Raw genomic sequence first — 17182 nt, forward strand, 5'->3', positions numbered from 1 at the left:
GGAAGTATAAAACGGACAAGTACAGTAAGGTATCTTGGTGTTATGGTAGATGAATGCCTAGGTTTTAAAGATCATATTGCATTTATAAGTACTAAATTAGCCAAAAATGTTGGAACTCTGCGGAAGCTATAACAAAATTTTTCCTAAAAAGGTTATTAGAATGTTATATTTTTCTCTTATTCATCCATATTTGCTGTACTGTGTTACAGTTTGGTCGTCGACGTTCACTAGCCATTTGTATCCGCTCCGTGTGTTACAAAATAAAGCCGTAAGAGTTTTGACCAATGACTTGTCCCAGAATTCGGTAAGATCGAGGTATCACCAACTAAAAATTCTACCATTCTTTGGTTTGGTTAAATTTTATGTAAATTTGTTTATGTGTAAATTTTCTTCTAATTTGTTGCCTGTATGTTTTTCGGAACTTTATAATGAAAGGGACCATAGTTATGAAACTAGAAATGTTGAATTAGTTAGAACGCCGGTTCCAGTTACTACCATACCTAAATTTTTTATTAGGTGTATTGGTTCTGAAGTCTGGAACAGGATTCTGGCGGATGTAAAAAGTAAGCAGGTTCTTCAGGAATTTTGTGGTTCTTTACGATGTATTTTTTCTAACTAGTATTGTAGACACGGATTAGGTGATTGATCTGGGAGTGAGTATATGCTTGTGAATGTTAAGAGAAAAACTTTCTTGTGTGTTGATTGATGTGATTGTCGGTATATGAAAGTAAGCATTATTAATCATTGAGTATGTGTGTTGATTTCATTTAAGTTCCCTGTAAAAAATTTTATTTTCCTTATATTTTTTATTTATTGTTTAGTTGGGGTGGGGGCGGAGAGGAGGAGTCAGAGAGTATTATTTCCCCGAGGAAGTGAATTAGTGTATAAGTAGTTGAAGTGTTCCTTTTTTTGGGTCATCCCAAACACGCTAATATGCGTCGGAACCTATTTTGATATTGTTGGTATTATATGCAGTTTTGTTTTGTTAGCATTATATGGAGATTTGTATTTTATTTTTTTTGTGACCCATTTGTTAATAAAAAAAAAAGGAAAAAAAATGTATTATTTATTTATTTTTTGTTTTCCATACCAGGGCATTTCGTATCGAAGGAGTTGTCGTAGAAACTTCGAAAAGGGCTTATTCGATTGGAAATTGAAGTGGCTAGTACCATTTTTAATAGTCGAAAGTGATTAGAGGACAACTAGCCTCCCCCCCCTCTCCACGTCCATCAGTCCCCTAAACACATCCAATCAAAATTTTGAGATAGCCATTTTGTTCAGCGTAGTTTATTTCCGGATAGAAAATATGTTTTTGAGGATGAAACCCCCCCCCCACAACCCTCAGGGAAGGGGATTTAAGTTATGCCCTGGGGGTATATAAGAACAATATTGACCCAATATATTATTTATTAATTTTATCCTTTTGAGCAGGGCACTTCGTATCAAAAAAGTTGTCGTAAAAACTTCAAAAAGGGCTCATTCAAATGGAAATTTGAATGGCTTTTGCCCTTTTTAATAGTCGAAAGTGATTAGAAGGCAACTAACATCCCTTCCAAGCCCACCATTTCCCCAAACACATCCAATCAAAATTTTGAGCTAGCCCTTTTTTTTAACGCAGTTAAAAGTTCTGGAAATTATGTCTTTGAACAGGACAATCCCCCCACAGTCTCCAGGACAAGGGTTATAAGTTATGCCCTGGGGGTATATAAGGTTTTTATTGAAAGCTGTGTCGTAGAAACTTGAAAAAGGGTTCAGAAAAAAGGGTTCTGTGTCGTAGAAACATAGAAATTATGTTTTTGAGGAGGACACTCCCCCAGAGCCCTCAGGGCAAGGGTTGTAAGTTATGCCCTGGGGGCATATAAGGTTTTTTATAGAAGGCCTTGTCGTAGAAACGTCAAAAAAGGCTCATTCAATTGGAAATTCAAATGGCTAGTGCCCTTTTTAAAAGACAAGAGTGATTGGAGGGCAACTAGCCCCCCTCTCTCGCCCACCGGTACCTCAAACACAGAAAATCAAAGTTTTGAGATAACAATTTTATTCAACGAAGCTTTAAGTTCTGGCAATTCGGTTCTCGAGAATGAAAACCCCCTCCCCACAGACTTTAGGGCGAAGGGTATAAATTATACACAGAGTGCAGGTAAGGTTTTATAGAAAACGTTGGAGTAGAAAATCCTAAAATTACTCATTCGAATGGATAATGGAATGAATAGTGCCCTTTTTAATAGTCGAAGGTGATTGGAAGGCAACTAACACCCCTTTCACGCCCACCATTTCCCCAAACACATCCAATAAAAATTTTGAGATAGCCGTTTTGTTCCACGCAGTTCAAAGTAAAGGAAATTATACCTTTGAGCAGGACACTCTCCCCACAGTCTTCAGGGCTAGGGATATAAGTTATGCCCTGGGGACATATAAGGTTTTTATTAATCTTTGTTTTAGAAACTTGAAAAAGGGCTCTTTCGATTGGAAATTTAAAGGGCTAGTGCCCTTTTTAATAGTCGAAAGTGATTTGAGGGCAAATAACCCCCCTCTCACGCCCATCATTTTCCCAAACACATCCAATCAAAATTTTGAGATGTCCATTTTATTCAACGTAGTTGAAAGTTCTTGAAATTAGGTCTTTTAGGATTATAACCCCCCCAGAGTCCTCAGTACAAGGGTTGTAAGTTATGCCCTGGGGGCATATAAAGTTTATATAGAAAGTTGTTATAGAAATTTCAAAAAGGACGCATTTGATTGGAAATTGAAATTGCCCTTTTTAATAGTCGAAAGTGAGTGGAGAGTAATTAACCCTCCTCTTACGCCCACCATTTCCCCAAAAACATTCAATCAAAGTTTAGAGATCTCCATTTTGTTCAACGTAGTTGAAAGTTCTGGAAATTATGTATTTAAGTATGACAAACCCCTCGAAGCTCCCAGGGCAGAGGTTGTAAGTTCTTCCCTGGGGGCATATAAGGTTTTTATAGACAGAGTTGTCGTGAAACTTCAAAAGGGGCACATTCAATTGGAAATTGAGAGGGCTAGTGCCTTTTTTAATAGTCGAAAGTGATAGGAGGGTAACTAACCCCCCTCTCACGCTTACCATTCCTCCAAACACATCTAATCAAATTTTTAGATAGCTATTTTGTTCAACGTAGTAGAAAGTTCTGGAAATTAGGTCTTTGAGAATGACACCTCCCAGTCAGTTATGCCCTGGGGGCATATAAGATTTTTATTGAAAGTTTTGTCTTAGAAACTTCAAAAGGGCTCATTTGATTGGAAATTGAAAGAGTTAGGGCACTTTTTAATAATTGGAAGTGATTGGAGAGGGACTACAGCCCATCTGACGCCCACCATTTTCCCAAATACATCCAATCAAAATTTTGAGATAGCCATTTTGTCTAACGTAGTTTAAAGTTCTGGAAATTAGGTCTTAGAGGATGACAACAACCCTAACAGCCCTTAGGGTAAGGATTGTAATTTATACCCTGGGGGGCATATAAGGTGTTTAAAGAAAGTGTTCTCGTTTTCAAAAGGACTCACTTGATTCGACATCGAAAGGTCTAGTGCCGTTCGTAGAAGTCGACAGTGATTGGAAGGCTTTACAGTTTTACAATATAGATGTGTGTGGGCATAATTTATTATTTTTGTTGTTGTTGTTGTTTTGACCAGCGCGCTTCATATCGAAGGAGTTGTCGGGGGAACTTCGAAAAGGGCTCATTCGATTAAAAATAGAAAGGGCTGATGTCCTTTTTAATGGTCGAAAGTGATTGAAAGGTAACTAGTCCTCCTACCATGCCCAACCTCCCATTTGCCCATTATGTTTAAAAACTAAATGTTGCCTTAAGGTTAAATCAAAATGCACTCTGTTAATGCTAATTCCCAATATGGGAAAGAGATATGGATATGGGAAAGAGAGGTGTACAGAAGGACATCCTACTACCCATTAAAGACATGTACGACCACCTACAGGCTGAACTCGTACTTCCTGGCCATGGTTGAACCCTCACTGAATATACACCAGACGTGATGCTGTCCTACAGAGGGAATCCTGTAGTCCCAGTAAAAAAGGGTGCTCGGCAAGGATCAGTCACATCTCCTTGTGCCTTTAATAATTGTATTATTGAACCACAGTCAATTATCGACACAACATGCATAGCTTGTGGCATAGACGTTACAATGATAGCCTACGCCGATGACATTCTGAACCCCAGCCACACAGTCGCAGTTACAGAGACTACCTTCTCAACACTAAAATCAAAGTACGGTAGCATTGGCCTTTAATTTAATCTCCGGAAATGTGATATTCTTCTGTTCAACTGGCGCCAAGAAAAGGTCGTGTCTCTAAGGCTGGGAGAACTATCTGTAGCCCCAGTCTTGAAAATTATTTACCTTTTCAAATTCAAATTCACTTTATTTTTCCCTTAATATTCTTGTTAACAACAAAAATAACAGCGGAAGTCAAACAATTTAAAAACACTTACAAAATTAAATTATTCAAACTTGATTTATTTACAATTTTTCTGGGTCACCATTGTAGTGTTTTACGAAGTATGGACCAAATGACTTCAGGTAGCGCTCGGATGAGTGGATCGGTGGTCGCTCCAGCTTTGCTGCGTTTTTCGTTATTTCTCTGAGCCTCGTAGAATGTTGAGAATGTTGAGTACCTTGGTTTACCAATTGGAAAGGATCTAAAAACTACCCGCTCCCTTCTTATTGATCATCTCCGTAAACGCCTGGCTTTTGCTTACAGTAGAGTAGTCTCATCTAAAATCCGTTTCAACCGTTTAATTCTGGTTCGATCTTATAACGCAGTATCCCTTCCCCATTTCCTGTATCTAAGCCCGTTTTGGATAATTTTTCGCGAGCCAGAGAAAAGAAAGCTCAGATCCGCGTTTTTTAAGTATGCGAAGTTCTTGTTGCGGCTCCCGCCGTGGGCAAGAAATTCACACCTCGTTCAAAATTTTATAATTGCAGACCCAACGGCAGCTATAATTGAACAAATTAAACTGTACAACGAGAAAGTTTCTTACCTCCCTTGGTACCGTTTGCTAAGGCAGTAACTCGATATCCCTTTATTTTTCTTCGCACATCTCTTTGTCGTATTTAGTCTTTTTACTATCTCTTGTCACCTTCAATCTAGGTGATTGTGTCCATTTGTGATGAATTCTAGTTGTCGCGTATTTTTCTGTAAGTTAGCTCTGTGGATGTGAAGTTATAAATCATACTGCTTATTTTCTTACGGTACTTGGGAGTTTAAAAAGTAAAACTTCTTACGTACCTGCAGTGTAGTGTACGATTGAGTTTTTGTTTCTCGTCTTTGTGATTTGTTCGATTATGTGTAATGTGTTGTAATTTGTTTTTTGTGTGTGTTTTTTCTTTTTTAGTGATACTCCGTGTTTTGTACCTTTTTTTGACGGGTAATAAATAAATAAAAAATAAGGCATCTCAGCAGTATCCTAAGAACGACTGAGGGTATTATGTTCAAACTTTCGGGGCTACTTTTGCTTTTAAAATTTAACCAAATCAAAAAAGCGTAAGTGTATCCAAGCTATCAAAGAAAGTAAACAGATTTTTTTGCGAATGACATCCAGTTCTTCATTTTAGGTACATTTGAGGTGGTTTAAAACTAAAGTGTACAGCACGATGTTTGGCCAGGTGGTTGAAAGTGTGTTTGTTGCTAAAAATTGCTGAAAATTTTTCTGCGTCATTCAATCAGAAGATCGAACTGAAAATTCTAAATGAAAAAGAATGAAAATGAAAACAAATGAATGTGCCTTGTCAGTTTAATATACATATACTGATATTTAGTAATCAAAATGATAATATTATTTTACTTATTAAAGCTTTAATAGTAAAACAAAAATAATATTTTTTCAGTAAAGTGCAAATTTCGTTCTGGCCTTGGGAAGGCATAGGGGTTTTGAACCCAACTTATGTTAATTTCTGCTCGTTTTTAGTTTGACTCGGTTATTTATTGTAATTTCTGCTCGTTCTGGGCCTCATTTATGTATCAATGCAGATTTGTGGTAGTTTCACGCTTGATAGATTATTTGATTTGATTTTTGCTCATTTTTTGTTTAATGAAGTTCTTTACTTTTCTTTGAAAAACTTATTTTGTGGAAAAAGCTTTTTTAATTAATTATTATTAAAGACGGTGGGTGCAGTGGAGATGTTAAAAGTAGATTATCCAAGGTCCAGGGTTTCTTTTCATAGTTGAGACAGGTTTGTAAAAATAGAAAGATAAGTCTGCGAACCAAGATTAGAATGTTGGAAGCTGTACTGATGACAGTGGTCAAGTGTGGCTCCAAAACAATGGCACTTCAGAAGATGGAGCAGGATTTGTTAGAAATTTTCCATAGGAAATGTCTATGGATTATTTTGGGTACCCGACTAACTGACCGTATCTCAAACAGTAAGCTGTGCGAAAAATGTGATCTAATCCCGTTTTTTCAGGGCTATGATGAGAGAAAGGTTGAGATGGCTAGAACACGTTCTGCAGATGAAGAATGACAGATTGCCAAAGATTGGCCTTTTTGGCCATCCAACTAGGGCCAAAAAAAAGGTCATCCCCGAAAAGAGTAGAAAGAGGTTGTAAGAAAGAACTTATAAGAAATTGGAGCTTCTTGGGTGGTTGTAAAGAGGGATGCTTTAAATAGATTGAGATGGAGGAGGAGCGTGTGCCAATTGGTTGGCCTCTATAGTCACTTGTCAGTAATATTTAGGCATGAAAATTGATAAATCATATTTTTCTTGCCCATATAAATCTTTTGTGCGTGAACAACTGCTTGCTAACAAGTATTGTCTGAATCAGCCTTAATCAGATATTTCTTAATCACCTACAATTTATATAAGCACAAAGTACTTCCATTTTTTCTTCATCTCTTGAAACCCCCCAAAAAAAGAAAAAAATCGCTTGCAGTGCGAATTGTCAAGCGATTTTTGTCTCGCACTCTGAACTATTTATTAACAAGCAATTTTTTGTCGCACTCTGTCAGAACTTAGCTTAAGGGCCAGCCTGACAAAACTACCTATAACTGGAGGTGATTATCTAAGGCCTGTTCAAAAGAAATCCTTTTCCTCGCCCAGTCACCCTGGAAATATAAGAATGTGGTCTAAAATATATTCGATAACTTTCATAAGTTCTTTTATTCTATTCTTCTTGCACAATTTTGCATGTGGTAAAGCTGGATCGATTAAAGTGGTGCCGGACCAATATTCACATATCCTTTTTTCTTCTCCTTATTTTGGACATTCAAAGATTTATTCTAAACATTTTTCAAATAGACTAATTTTAATTTATTATTAATATTTTGATAATAATTAATATTATTATCTGTCAGAGTCACATGCTTGTTTCTAAGCGGCAACAAAAGTAGCTATTTTGCTAGTGAAGCTCACGCTTCACTAGGCTTCACAAGCATGAGCTCACGCTCACGCTTGTCCGAGGAAACCATGACCAAACTGAAGCAAACTACATAAAAAAAAACTTTAACATTTAATGGTACAATTTTAAATAATAATAGTAATGTTCATAAGTGTGTAAGTTTATTATTCCACATTCACAAAGGAGTAAAGTTATTAAACAATACTTTCGTGCTTGAGAAAACCTATGAGGGTTTGCGGTCACGTCATAGTCCACGTAACTACTTACCAATTAACTCAAGTATTTACTTAAACCTCAACTATTTAATTAAAATTGTTATAAATAAACCAAAAATAAAAAAACTATAATCTATATGTAAGAAAAAAATAGAAAAATAAATAAATAACTGAATTAAAACTAATAATAGATAAATAAAAATATAAAAGAAAAATAATAATAACAAATCCAGTCTCCATCACTCTTCAATACTCAACTCCCCCTCCCTCACCCTACCGACTCAACCCTACCTTAGCCCCTGACCATCCCTACCTCTCCAGCTCCTGTGATTGGCTGATTTCAGTTATAGTAGCAATAAAGCTAAAAATGAGAATAATAAAAAAAAAAAGTTTAACGAGATAAACAAAACTCAATGTAGCTTCTTTTTTCAGTCACCGGGGGAGGCTCTAAAGGAGTTTAAAAGGCTATCCAAATAAATCAATTTTCTTTTTTGACTAAAGTAGAGATGTCCAATATGCGGTCATTCTGATTTAAAGCTATTAAAACTTTATACCTTAAACTCAATGCCATCTACATTTCATATAAATTCTTAATTTGATTGTACGGGTTTCCTTTGTAAAACAAATGTTTGGTCAAATTCTGGCAGGGGTGTAATTTGGTAGGGGGAGGGCAACTGCCCCCTCCAGACCCAAGTTTGTCCCCCCAGACCTCAGTTTGCCCCCCCCCCCTTCAGTTGAAATTTAATTTCTGCAAAAAATCTTGTCAAAATTAAGGTAAGCCTGCATAATTCAAGTATCAAGAGAAACAGGTCAGTTTTCTTAAGTAAATCTGCCTTTATAATAATATATATGACTCATTTTTCTGTTTCCACTGTGATTTCACTTGATTTGGGAAAATTAGTTCCAACTTTGCCCCCTCCCCATGATTTTGACGAAATTACGCCACTGAATTCTGGCCCGCTGAAAAATTATGAAATTTTTGTCAAAGATTTATCTTAAAGTTAGACTTTTTCGTACTTTTTTTTTTTTTTTACATCGCTAATTATTTTGAATTGTTACTACTATAATGACTTCGTAGTTTAAAGCCACTTGAGGCTGACATACTGGCACATGGCCATATCCAGGGGGATTTTACCCGGTTTGAAACTCCGGTTTGAAAATAGTATAAATAAAAATATGCATAAAATTAAAACAACCTAATTAATAAATTAACAATTAATGCTCACATATACTATTAGCCAGTTACTTCCATGAAACCACAAAAGCAACTGGATTATCAGTTTAAACTTTAAACTATGCTTAATTTTTCTGTTGAGAAATAATTACGGTTAGCATTTAATGTTGCAAATCTTTTAGGTTTTTTTTTTTTTTTTTTTTTTAAACATAATAAATAATTTCAGTTTAAATTTTAAATTTATAATCCATTTACTTTTGTGGTTTCATAGACGTAGCTGGTAATTGTATATGTGAGTATTAATTGAATATTTGTTAGTTTGGCTGTTTTAGTTCTATATATGTTTTTGTCTATATTATTTTAGTTTTAGATTCTAGTTGTTTTTTCTTTTTCTCTCACTTTTTTCTCTACGCTGAAGAAGTCTTGTTGTATACGGGCAAAATATTCGTTTGATTGTTTTTCTATCTTTTTTTCTTCATACTGGTGATAGACCCGTTTATCATTTCCAGATTTATTTCTTTGTTTTATTAGAATCTAAGCCTAAGAATCTCAAAAATTTTTAGACTTGGGCACGTATTTTCAAACGTAAGTAAACATTTTATATATTCTACGAATGAAAAAGGCTAAAAATCAATATTTTTGCTTTTAGAAAAATGCAATTGAGTGCGCCCAGCAGACTTCGAGTAGTCATCGCTATGCCAACGTTCCGATAGTTGGGTCGAGACCAGAGACACCTACAGCCTTGGAGCCTATCAATTATTCACAGTTTTTAAACCTGACTCGATTGCAAGTTGAATTCTGTAAGGAGTTGCATGACTCTTTGATCGAGGCTTCTGTTTCTACTGCACCAACGAGTCAACAAGAATCTTAAGATTGATCAACAAGAATTGTTTTTTCTTCTTTTTGACATTCAGTTTTATTATATATTTTTTTAACGATTCTTGAGAATACATTATTATTAAGTCATTGATATCACTCAGCCGAGTGGTTGGTACGCTAGACCTGAAATCCTTTGTCCGTGAGGACAGGGTTTTAGTCCTGATGTTGCTAGTTATTTGGTTTGAAATGGGGGTCAGTGATACGACTCTGTAAGCTCAGCCAAAGTCGACCCAGCTCTTAATGGGTTCCTGGAGAAATATGATAGGATCTCTGATGTATGCTTTACCCTTTTTATTCCCTTCTTTTATATTAGTCAATTTCATATTGACTAATGTAATATATTTCCTGTGTGCAAACTACCTATTTTTTGTCAATATTTATGGTCTTTCAGGCTTATTATGTATTCATCATGTGAATTGAAAATAATTAATAATGGTGATAGAAATTGAGTAAAATTTGGGCTACTTCTTATTAATATTCAAGAGTTTATTACCAAATTTTTAAACAATTGTTAAAAATATTCTTAAATTATTTTCGATAATAATGATATCTAGGTAAATTAGGAATAAAAACAAAACTAAGGTCTACGTCGAAATAAGAATCAGGAATCTAAAACTGTTGGAGAAGGTGTTGTTTCCGAGCTACTTCTGTTGATTCAGGTTTTTCATTTTTTGATATTCAATTCAAAGTTTGAAGCTGGCAAGCTTGGCACTTTTTATCAGGAGATCATCAGCTCTTATGTTTTCTGATGAACTGAAACTGACCATCTATATCATATATATATATATCTATATATATCTATATATATATCATATATATATATATATATATATATATATATATATATATATATATATATATATATATATATATATACATACATTCATTTATAAGAAAAGGAGAATATTCACATTTTGCAGATAGGACCTTTATAGTCCAGTAAAACTACGAAAAAAGGCCAAACCTTGACACATGAGTAATAGAAATATTTTGACACCAAATGTTCAGACAAATTTGCTTAATAACATATCCAAAATTGGCCGTGGAAAAATACTCCTTTTTCAAGGAAAAGAGAGGGAAATGAGGGGGGAGGATCTCGACTGCAAATTTTTGCAGTATTTTCTGGATTGAAAGGTCGTTTCCTATTAATTTAAGCCTGGGGAGATCGAAAATGATGTCAGAATTGTAAAATTCCAACTCCATATCTGCCCTAAACGAGGTCTGAGGGGTATGAAAATCAGAATCTTAATTTATATCATATTTGGTGGATTAAAAGGTCGTTTCCTATTAATTTAAGCCTGGGGAGATCGAAAATGATGTCAGAATTGTAAAATTCCAACTCCATATCTGCCCTAAACGAGGTGTGAGGGGTATGAAAATCAGAATCTTGATTTGTGTCATATTTGGTGGATTAAAAGGTCGTTTCCTATTAAATTAAGTCTAGGGAGACCAAAAATGATGTCAGAATTGAAAAATTCCATCACTTAGTGCCCCATGCCCTCCCTAAATGAAGTCAGAGGGATGAGAGAGAAATTAGGATCTTAGTTTGTGCCATATTTGCACACAAATGAACACCAAAATGTTTAGAAATATTTGCTTAATAGTATATACAGAATAGCTCGAAATCGCCCGTGCCAAATACCCCTTTTTCAAGGAAAACAAGGGGGATTCTGGACTTTAAATTTCTGCAGTGTTTTCCGGATTGAAAGGTCGTTTCCAATTAATTTTAGTACAGGGACACTGAAAATAACACAAAAATTGAAAAATTCCGACGCTGACGTTTTAATGGCAAAAACTGTGCTTGCTTCAGCCGAGACGAGGTAGACCTGCTTGATTTGAAATTATACCGACTTGTTGGTCTTGCTGATACACTATCAAAAACCTTAGCAAGCACTTCTTTATTTCCAGACTGAAGATAAAGCTACCATCAGAGGTTACAAAGTCACTGTTGTTTGTCCACGCCTTTTCAGGAGGTTACAATCCTTCGCGATTGCATGGGGTTGACAAAGCTTCCTCACTGAACGCCACAGTTGATGACAGGTTTTGAAGCCAGTCAGATGTTTTACTGCTCTTAAGCCAACAAGGAAGAACTGATTACGGTAGGCAACAAGGCTCTTCTACGTTGATACAGACCCAGTTCCGACGAATCCTTACCTGAACTTCAACAGCGTCTGTTCTTATCAAAAGTAGCCAGTGCGGCTAGTTTCATCCACCCTGAACGCCTACCCCCATACTTGCTGCTGAGTTACTTTTGTCAGTTTTGTTTGTCCATGCCTTATCAGGAGGTTCCAATACTTCGCGATTGCGTGGTGTTGGCAAAGCTTCATCACTGAACGCCACAGTTGATGACAGGTTTTGAAGCCAGTCAGATGTTTTATTGCTCTTAAGCAAACAAGGAAGAACTGGTTATGGTAGGCAACAAGGCTCTTCTACGTTGATACAGACCCAGTTCCGACAAATCCTTACCTGAACTCCAACAGCGTCTGTTCTTATCAAAAGTAGCTAGTGCGGCTAGTTTCATCCACCCTGAACGCTTAGCGCCCATACTTGCTGCTGAGTTACTTTTGTCACTTTTGTTTGTCCATGCCTTATCAGGAGGTTCTAATACTTCGCGATTACATGGCGTTGGCAAAGCTTCATCACTGAACGCCACAGTTGATGACAGGTTTTGAAGCCAGTCAGATGTTTTACTGCTCTTAAGCAAACAAGGAAGAACTGATTACGGTAGGCGACAAGGCTATTCTACGTTGATACAGAGCCGGTTCCGATGAATCCTTATCTGAACTCCGACACCGTCTGTTCACATAGAAAGTAGCCAGTGCGGCCAGTTTTATCTACCCTGAACGTTTACCGCCCATACTTGCTGCTGAAAAGTACCACTACCTGCGTGTTTATTTTCAAATGATGACTTGGTTGTGTTCAGCGACAGCTCTAATCCCTGAAGACTGGGCCTGGGTACTTTCGTCAAAGGGTTATATACCCATTACGAATGATATGCCGGCTGCTCCTGAAAGCCTACTCAAACTTATTCACTGCAGCTGAAAAGGTAACTATGATAGTCTTCGATGCACTCGCAATAAGTATAATTTTCTTTGGGCCGTTATAATTTCGATAACCAATATGATAAAGCCAAAATTTGTGTTTTATTGCATAGATCTTTGTAATCAAAACGAAGTCTTGATTCTTTCAATAATAATAATCAAAAACTAAGTTGTGATTGAAGTGTTCCTGTTTCCTCTTTTTTGCTTTAGTTTTATTTTTCTTGCTTTTTACAGTAATAATCGAATTTCTCAAATCCAAAAGTGAAGTTAAAAATCGTATTCTTCTTATGTTCTCATAGCATCCCCAGTGCTAAAAGGTGAGGCTGGGTGTAAACATAAGAGTGGGAGAGTCAAGACAGACCTTCAAGAAAATATGAAGAAAATCTTCTTTTCAGGTTTGCATTCTTTAGACCTGAAAAAAAAAAGAAACAGCAAAAATATATGGTCGTAAGTAAAATTGCTCCCCCCCCCCCCACTTCTGTATTCAGGTTGATAATAATCGAGAGGCTCAATATTAGTTGATATTTGACTTCACGAGTATGAAATCGCAATAAAGCACCGTTAAAACCAAAAGTAAGCCAATAGCGAAAAAGGGTGCTTTCACCTCCCTCTGACCTCGCTTGGGGGGTAAATGTGGTACTAAATGATTTAGGTTTTCAATTCTGATGTCATTTGCGGTCTCCCCAGACTGAAATTAATAGAAAGACATTTCAGTTGAAAGACCTTGAAAAAGACCTTTCAGTTGTTTCAATTATGTAATATATTATTATAATAGCACAAATAGTATTTTTACACCTTCTGACCTCGCCTAGGGAGAGAAGTGAGATACTAAGTGATGGATTTTTTCAAGTCTGATCTCACTTTTAGTCTCCCAAAACTAGAATTAATGCGAAACGAGCTTTGAATCTATCGAATACTGCACAAATTACGATTCTGATTTTTCATCCTCTGTGATCTTGCTTGGGTGTAAATGGGGTACTAAATGATTGAATTTTACAATTATGATACCATTTTCGGTCTCTCTGGACTTGAATTAATAGGAAACGACCTTTTAATCCATAAAATGCCGCGTAAATTTAAATTTGATATTCCTCTCTTTTCCGTGAAAAAGGGGTAGCCTATTTCTGCACTGCCGATTTTGGATATGTTACTAAGCAAATTTCTCTCAAAATTTTGTTGCCAAAAAAATTACTGTTTCTGACAAATTTCAATATTGACAATTAATTGAGAGTTTTAGAGTAAAATGTAACAGAAGATCAGTGGGAGGTCTCACTTAGCAGCAAGCTCCTTGGAATTTCTGGTTTAAGCCCTCGGAGGCAGAGGCTACTTCGGGATAGCCTGTGATTTCAGCTGAACTCCTAGGTACCTCAGTTCTGTTACAACTTCTATTAAGACTTTTCACAGATGCAACATATACTTTTGGCATGAAACGGTACCGTAACGCATTCTAGGTCTTTAATTTTTGCTATTGGCAAATCAACTACTGTGGTAAAAGGTACAGGAGGCAGCAGCCTTTCTTCAACCATTCACTGCTGGCACATTGGGCAATGGCCTCCTTAGGCTAGCCTCTGGTGCAATCAGCACGACAGAAGGAGTAGTATCCAAAAACGAAGTTTTATAGAACACCCTTTTGCATAGTCCCTACTTAAACTGTAGTAACTTCACCTATGAAAACGGCACTAAGTTGAAATTGATCTCCTGAATCGTGGAGTGGCCAGGCTCAGAATACTTGATTGTTATACTCTGAAAGTGTGAATACTTCTTCAGGATGTCTCACATCATTTAGCACATTATTTGATTATGATTATGAGACACACCATAATTACAGAATGGTAAATAATAAAAACGCGCTTAATATCTCAAAAGAAAGCCAATGTTGTTCTTGAAAATTTATATTCTTGTACCTTTAGGAGCCAGTTTAGGGTATTCTAAGAATTTTACGGGTTTTTTCATAATCTGTCTCATAATTAACCTTTTTTTTTTTCTAAAATTGTTTTGAAACTCGATTTTCAAACATAATGAGCCTTTTGTTTAAATTTGATCTTTTATTTTATGAGGATTACTTAACTAGTTTACCAAAGAAAATTCCGTTTGACAGGTAAAAAGAAAAAGGAAACACAGCATTAATATTGAACCTGGTAGACAGCATCTACCAGGAAATAGAGACCTTGGAGGAAATGAACGTCCTTGAAGAAGCTGTAGAAGATCCAGGATCATATGCAAGCAAGAGGGTGAAAGTTTCATTTGCAAGGGGTTTTAAAGATATTTTAAACATGAAATTGTCCATTTTGTTAGATACCCGACAGATACGCCACGTGAAATTTGATAGCTACTCTAGAAGCACTAAATCTTAACTCTCTTGAGTACAAAGTCTCGAAGACTTCATTACATCATAGAAGGTAAATGTTCAGAGAACAATATACTAAAAGAAAAATAGATTAAGTAAATATTCCTGGAAAAGAGCAAAATATTCCTGGAAAAGAGCCCCTGGTTGTCCATTAGGACGGTAAACTTTTACCGGGCGTTTTAAAAAAGGAACAATGTGAGCGAATAGCTATGGCAATTTCATATGGCGAAAAGGAACAGGTGCTAGGAGTTACTGCAATAGCAAACAACTGAGGAGAGGAGCAGGCCTTACTCAGGAGAGGAGCAGGCCTTACTCAGGAGAGGAGCAGGCCATAGCCGTATATGAATGCCTTCATGAATGGGGTCTTTCAAACATCGTAAAGGCGATGAGCTTCGAAACTACAGCATCCAACACGGGAAGACTCAAAGGAGCATGCGTCATACTGGAGCAAATGTTAGGAAGAGAATTGTTTCACCTAGCTTGCCGTCATCATATATTGTAAATTCTGTTGCGAGGCGTGTTCGACACAAAAATGGGATCAACCGCGGGGCCTCATTCAGCCATTTTTAAGAGATTCCTCACTGCGTGGCGCAAGATAGACTAAGGAAAATACGACACAGGCAGCTGTGACAATCAAACACAAAACCAGGTAACTCCAGAAGTAATTGTAAATGTTGCTGCTGAATTCGAAACCAAATAAACTGAGAGCCACCCCAGGGACGACTATAAGGAGTGAAACAACCGAAAAAATTGTAAATGTTATTTTATTATTTTTGGCATTGTATTTTTTTTACTGAGAAATGCGAATTCGTCCCACTAGGGTTTGTGATAGTCTTTTTTCCAATAAATATCTATCTATCTCACCATTAATCATCCTCTTTGGATTTTAACTTGTATCTTCGTTTCCAAATTTTCTCCCCATATTCTTAGTATTTTCCTGTAATTGTGTAACTTGCAGCAGAACCAGTTGTTTTTTATGGGTTAAAACATTAAACGTGTTATAAAACATTACTTTAGCTACAAATTTGTATGACCAGTAAATTAATTACATAGACCCCAATTAATGTTTCTATTAAAGTGCTTTGGAATCTGACTTTGTTTAGTTGGTTAAAATTGGCTTTAAATTTCACCTTTTTTGCACATTTTAAAGATCTTCTGCCATGGGCGCCCATTGGGGGGCGGCAGGGGACGAACGCCCCCCCCCCCCGGGCTGAATTACACTGCCTTATATTTTATGATTTCTGGTTTTAGATTTCTATTATACAACATTGGAAGTGCTTATTAAACCAGGTAAGCCCCTCCCTTTAAATTCAGCTTATGGGCGCCCATGTGTCCTACTTTATAAAATTTGCGGAAAAAAAATCCGCTGCCGTATTTATGGCCAATGGTTTGGGAAATGAAAAAAAAAAGTCAATTTCAAAAATCAAAATGCACCAAAAATTTGTTTACATTCTTTTTTGTTACGTTTTTACGAGTTGGAAAACTTTCCTGGGGATTCCCCCTGAACCACCGTATCACCCTGGATACGGTCGTGTGCATTATGTTCAATATTCATTCTGTAAGGTCTGTATGCTATACTAAAAACAAAGATGCAGCAAAAATGATAATCTTTAATTTCGTTCCCACGCTTATAAAAAGCCAAACAACTGGATCGAAACGCGAATGAATCGGTAAAAAGACATGAATTAAAATCAAACTTAAAAAAAAACGTAAAATAGAGCTGAATTAGAAAAAATGTACAAAGGCACAGTCGGCATGCAGCTTTAGTGATAGATGTCCCCAAATGATGCTGCGACGAATGAACGATTTTATAAGCGTCAGGAGTTCGATCCAAGGTCATCAAGCTTCATCCTAAAAAAATAATAAACAAAACTGAAAATGAATTGATTGAAACTAATCTTAAAATTAAAAAACAGGAGAAAAAACTGAGTTGAGTAGGCCTAGGCTAATACTTTTAGAAAATAGCAGATTTATGCAGGGCCGTATCCAAGATTTTTTTTTCGGGGATGAGGAGGGGGTGGGGGTGTGGGAATGTTAACAAAACAACTAAAAAATACATCCAAAATCTGTTTATAATCGTATTTGTTACGTTTCGAACAAACATTTCACCCCCCCCCCCCTGGATTCGGCCTTAGGTTTGTGTATTTTAAACGCTCAGTC

The 17182-nt window shown here is 36.4% G+C and overlaps 2 protein-coding genes across 2 annotated transcripts in view; one reads left to right on the forward strand and one right to left on the reverse strand.

The window, feature by feature from the left end:
* The window catches only part of LOC148949838 (mediator of RNA polymerase II transcription subunit 29-like), a 53511-nt gene extending 43790 nt beyond the window's left edge, over positions 1–9721 (forward strand). Inside the window, exon 4 of the mRNA XM_089091322.1 lies at positions 9405–9721. Within this exon, the coding sequence (XP_088947448.1) occupies positions 9405–9626 (222 nt within the window). The 3' untranslated portion in view covers positions 9627–9721. The remainder of the gene's footprint in view (positions 1–9404) is intronic.
* A 6891-nt stretch (positions 9722–16612) lies between these two features.
* Positions 16613–17182, reverse strand: part of LOC148949839 (microtubule-associated protein 1 light chain 3 gamma-like) — a 75353-nt gene continuing 74783 nt past the window's right edge. Inside the window, exon 5 of the mRNA XM_089091323.1 lies at positions 16613–16873. Coding sequence (XP_088947449.1) covers positions 16840–16873 — 34 coding nt within the window. The 3' untranslated portion in view covers positions 16613–16839. The remainder of the gene's footprint in view (positions 16874–17182) is intronic.

This window comes from Artemia sp. Qi Xiang Cuo, chromosome 7, assembly GCF_049724085.1.
Source record: "Artemia sp. Qi Xiang Cuo chromosome 7, ASM4972408v1, whole genome shotgun sequence".
In the NCBI taxonomy this organism is placed as follows: Eukaryota; Metazoa; Arthropoda; class Branchiopoda; order Anostraca; family Artemiidae; genus Artemia; species Artemia sp. Qi Xiang Cuo.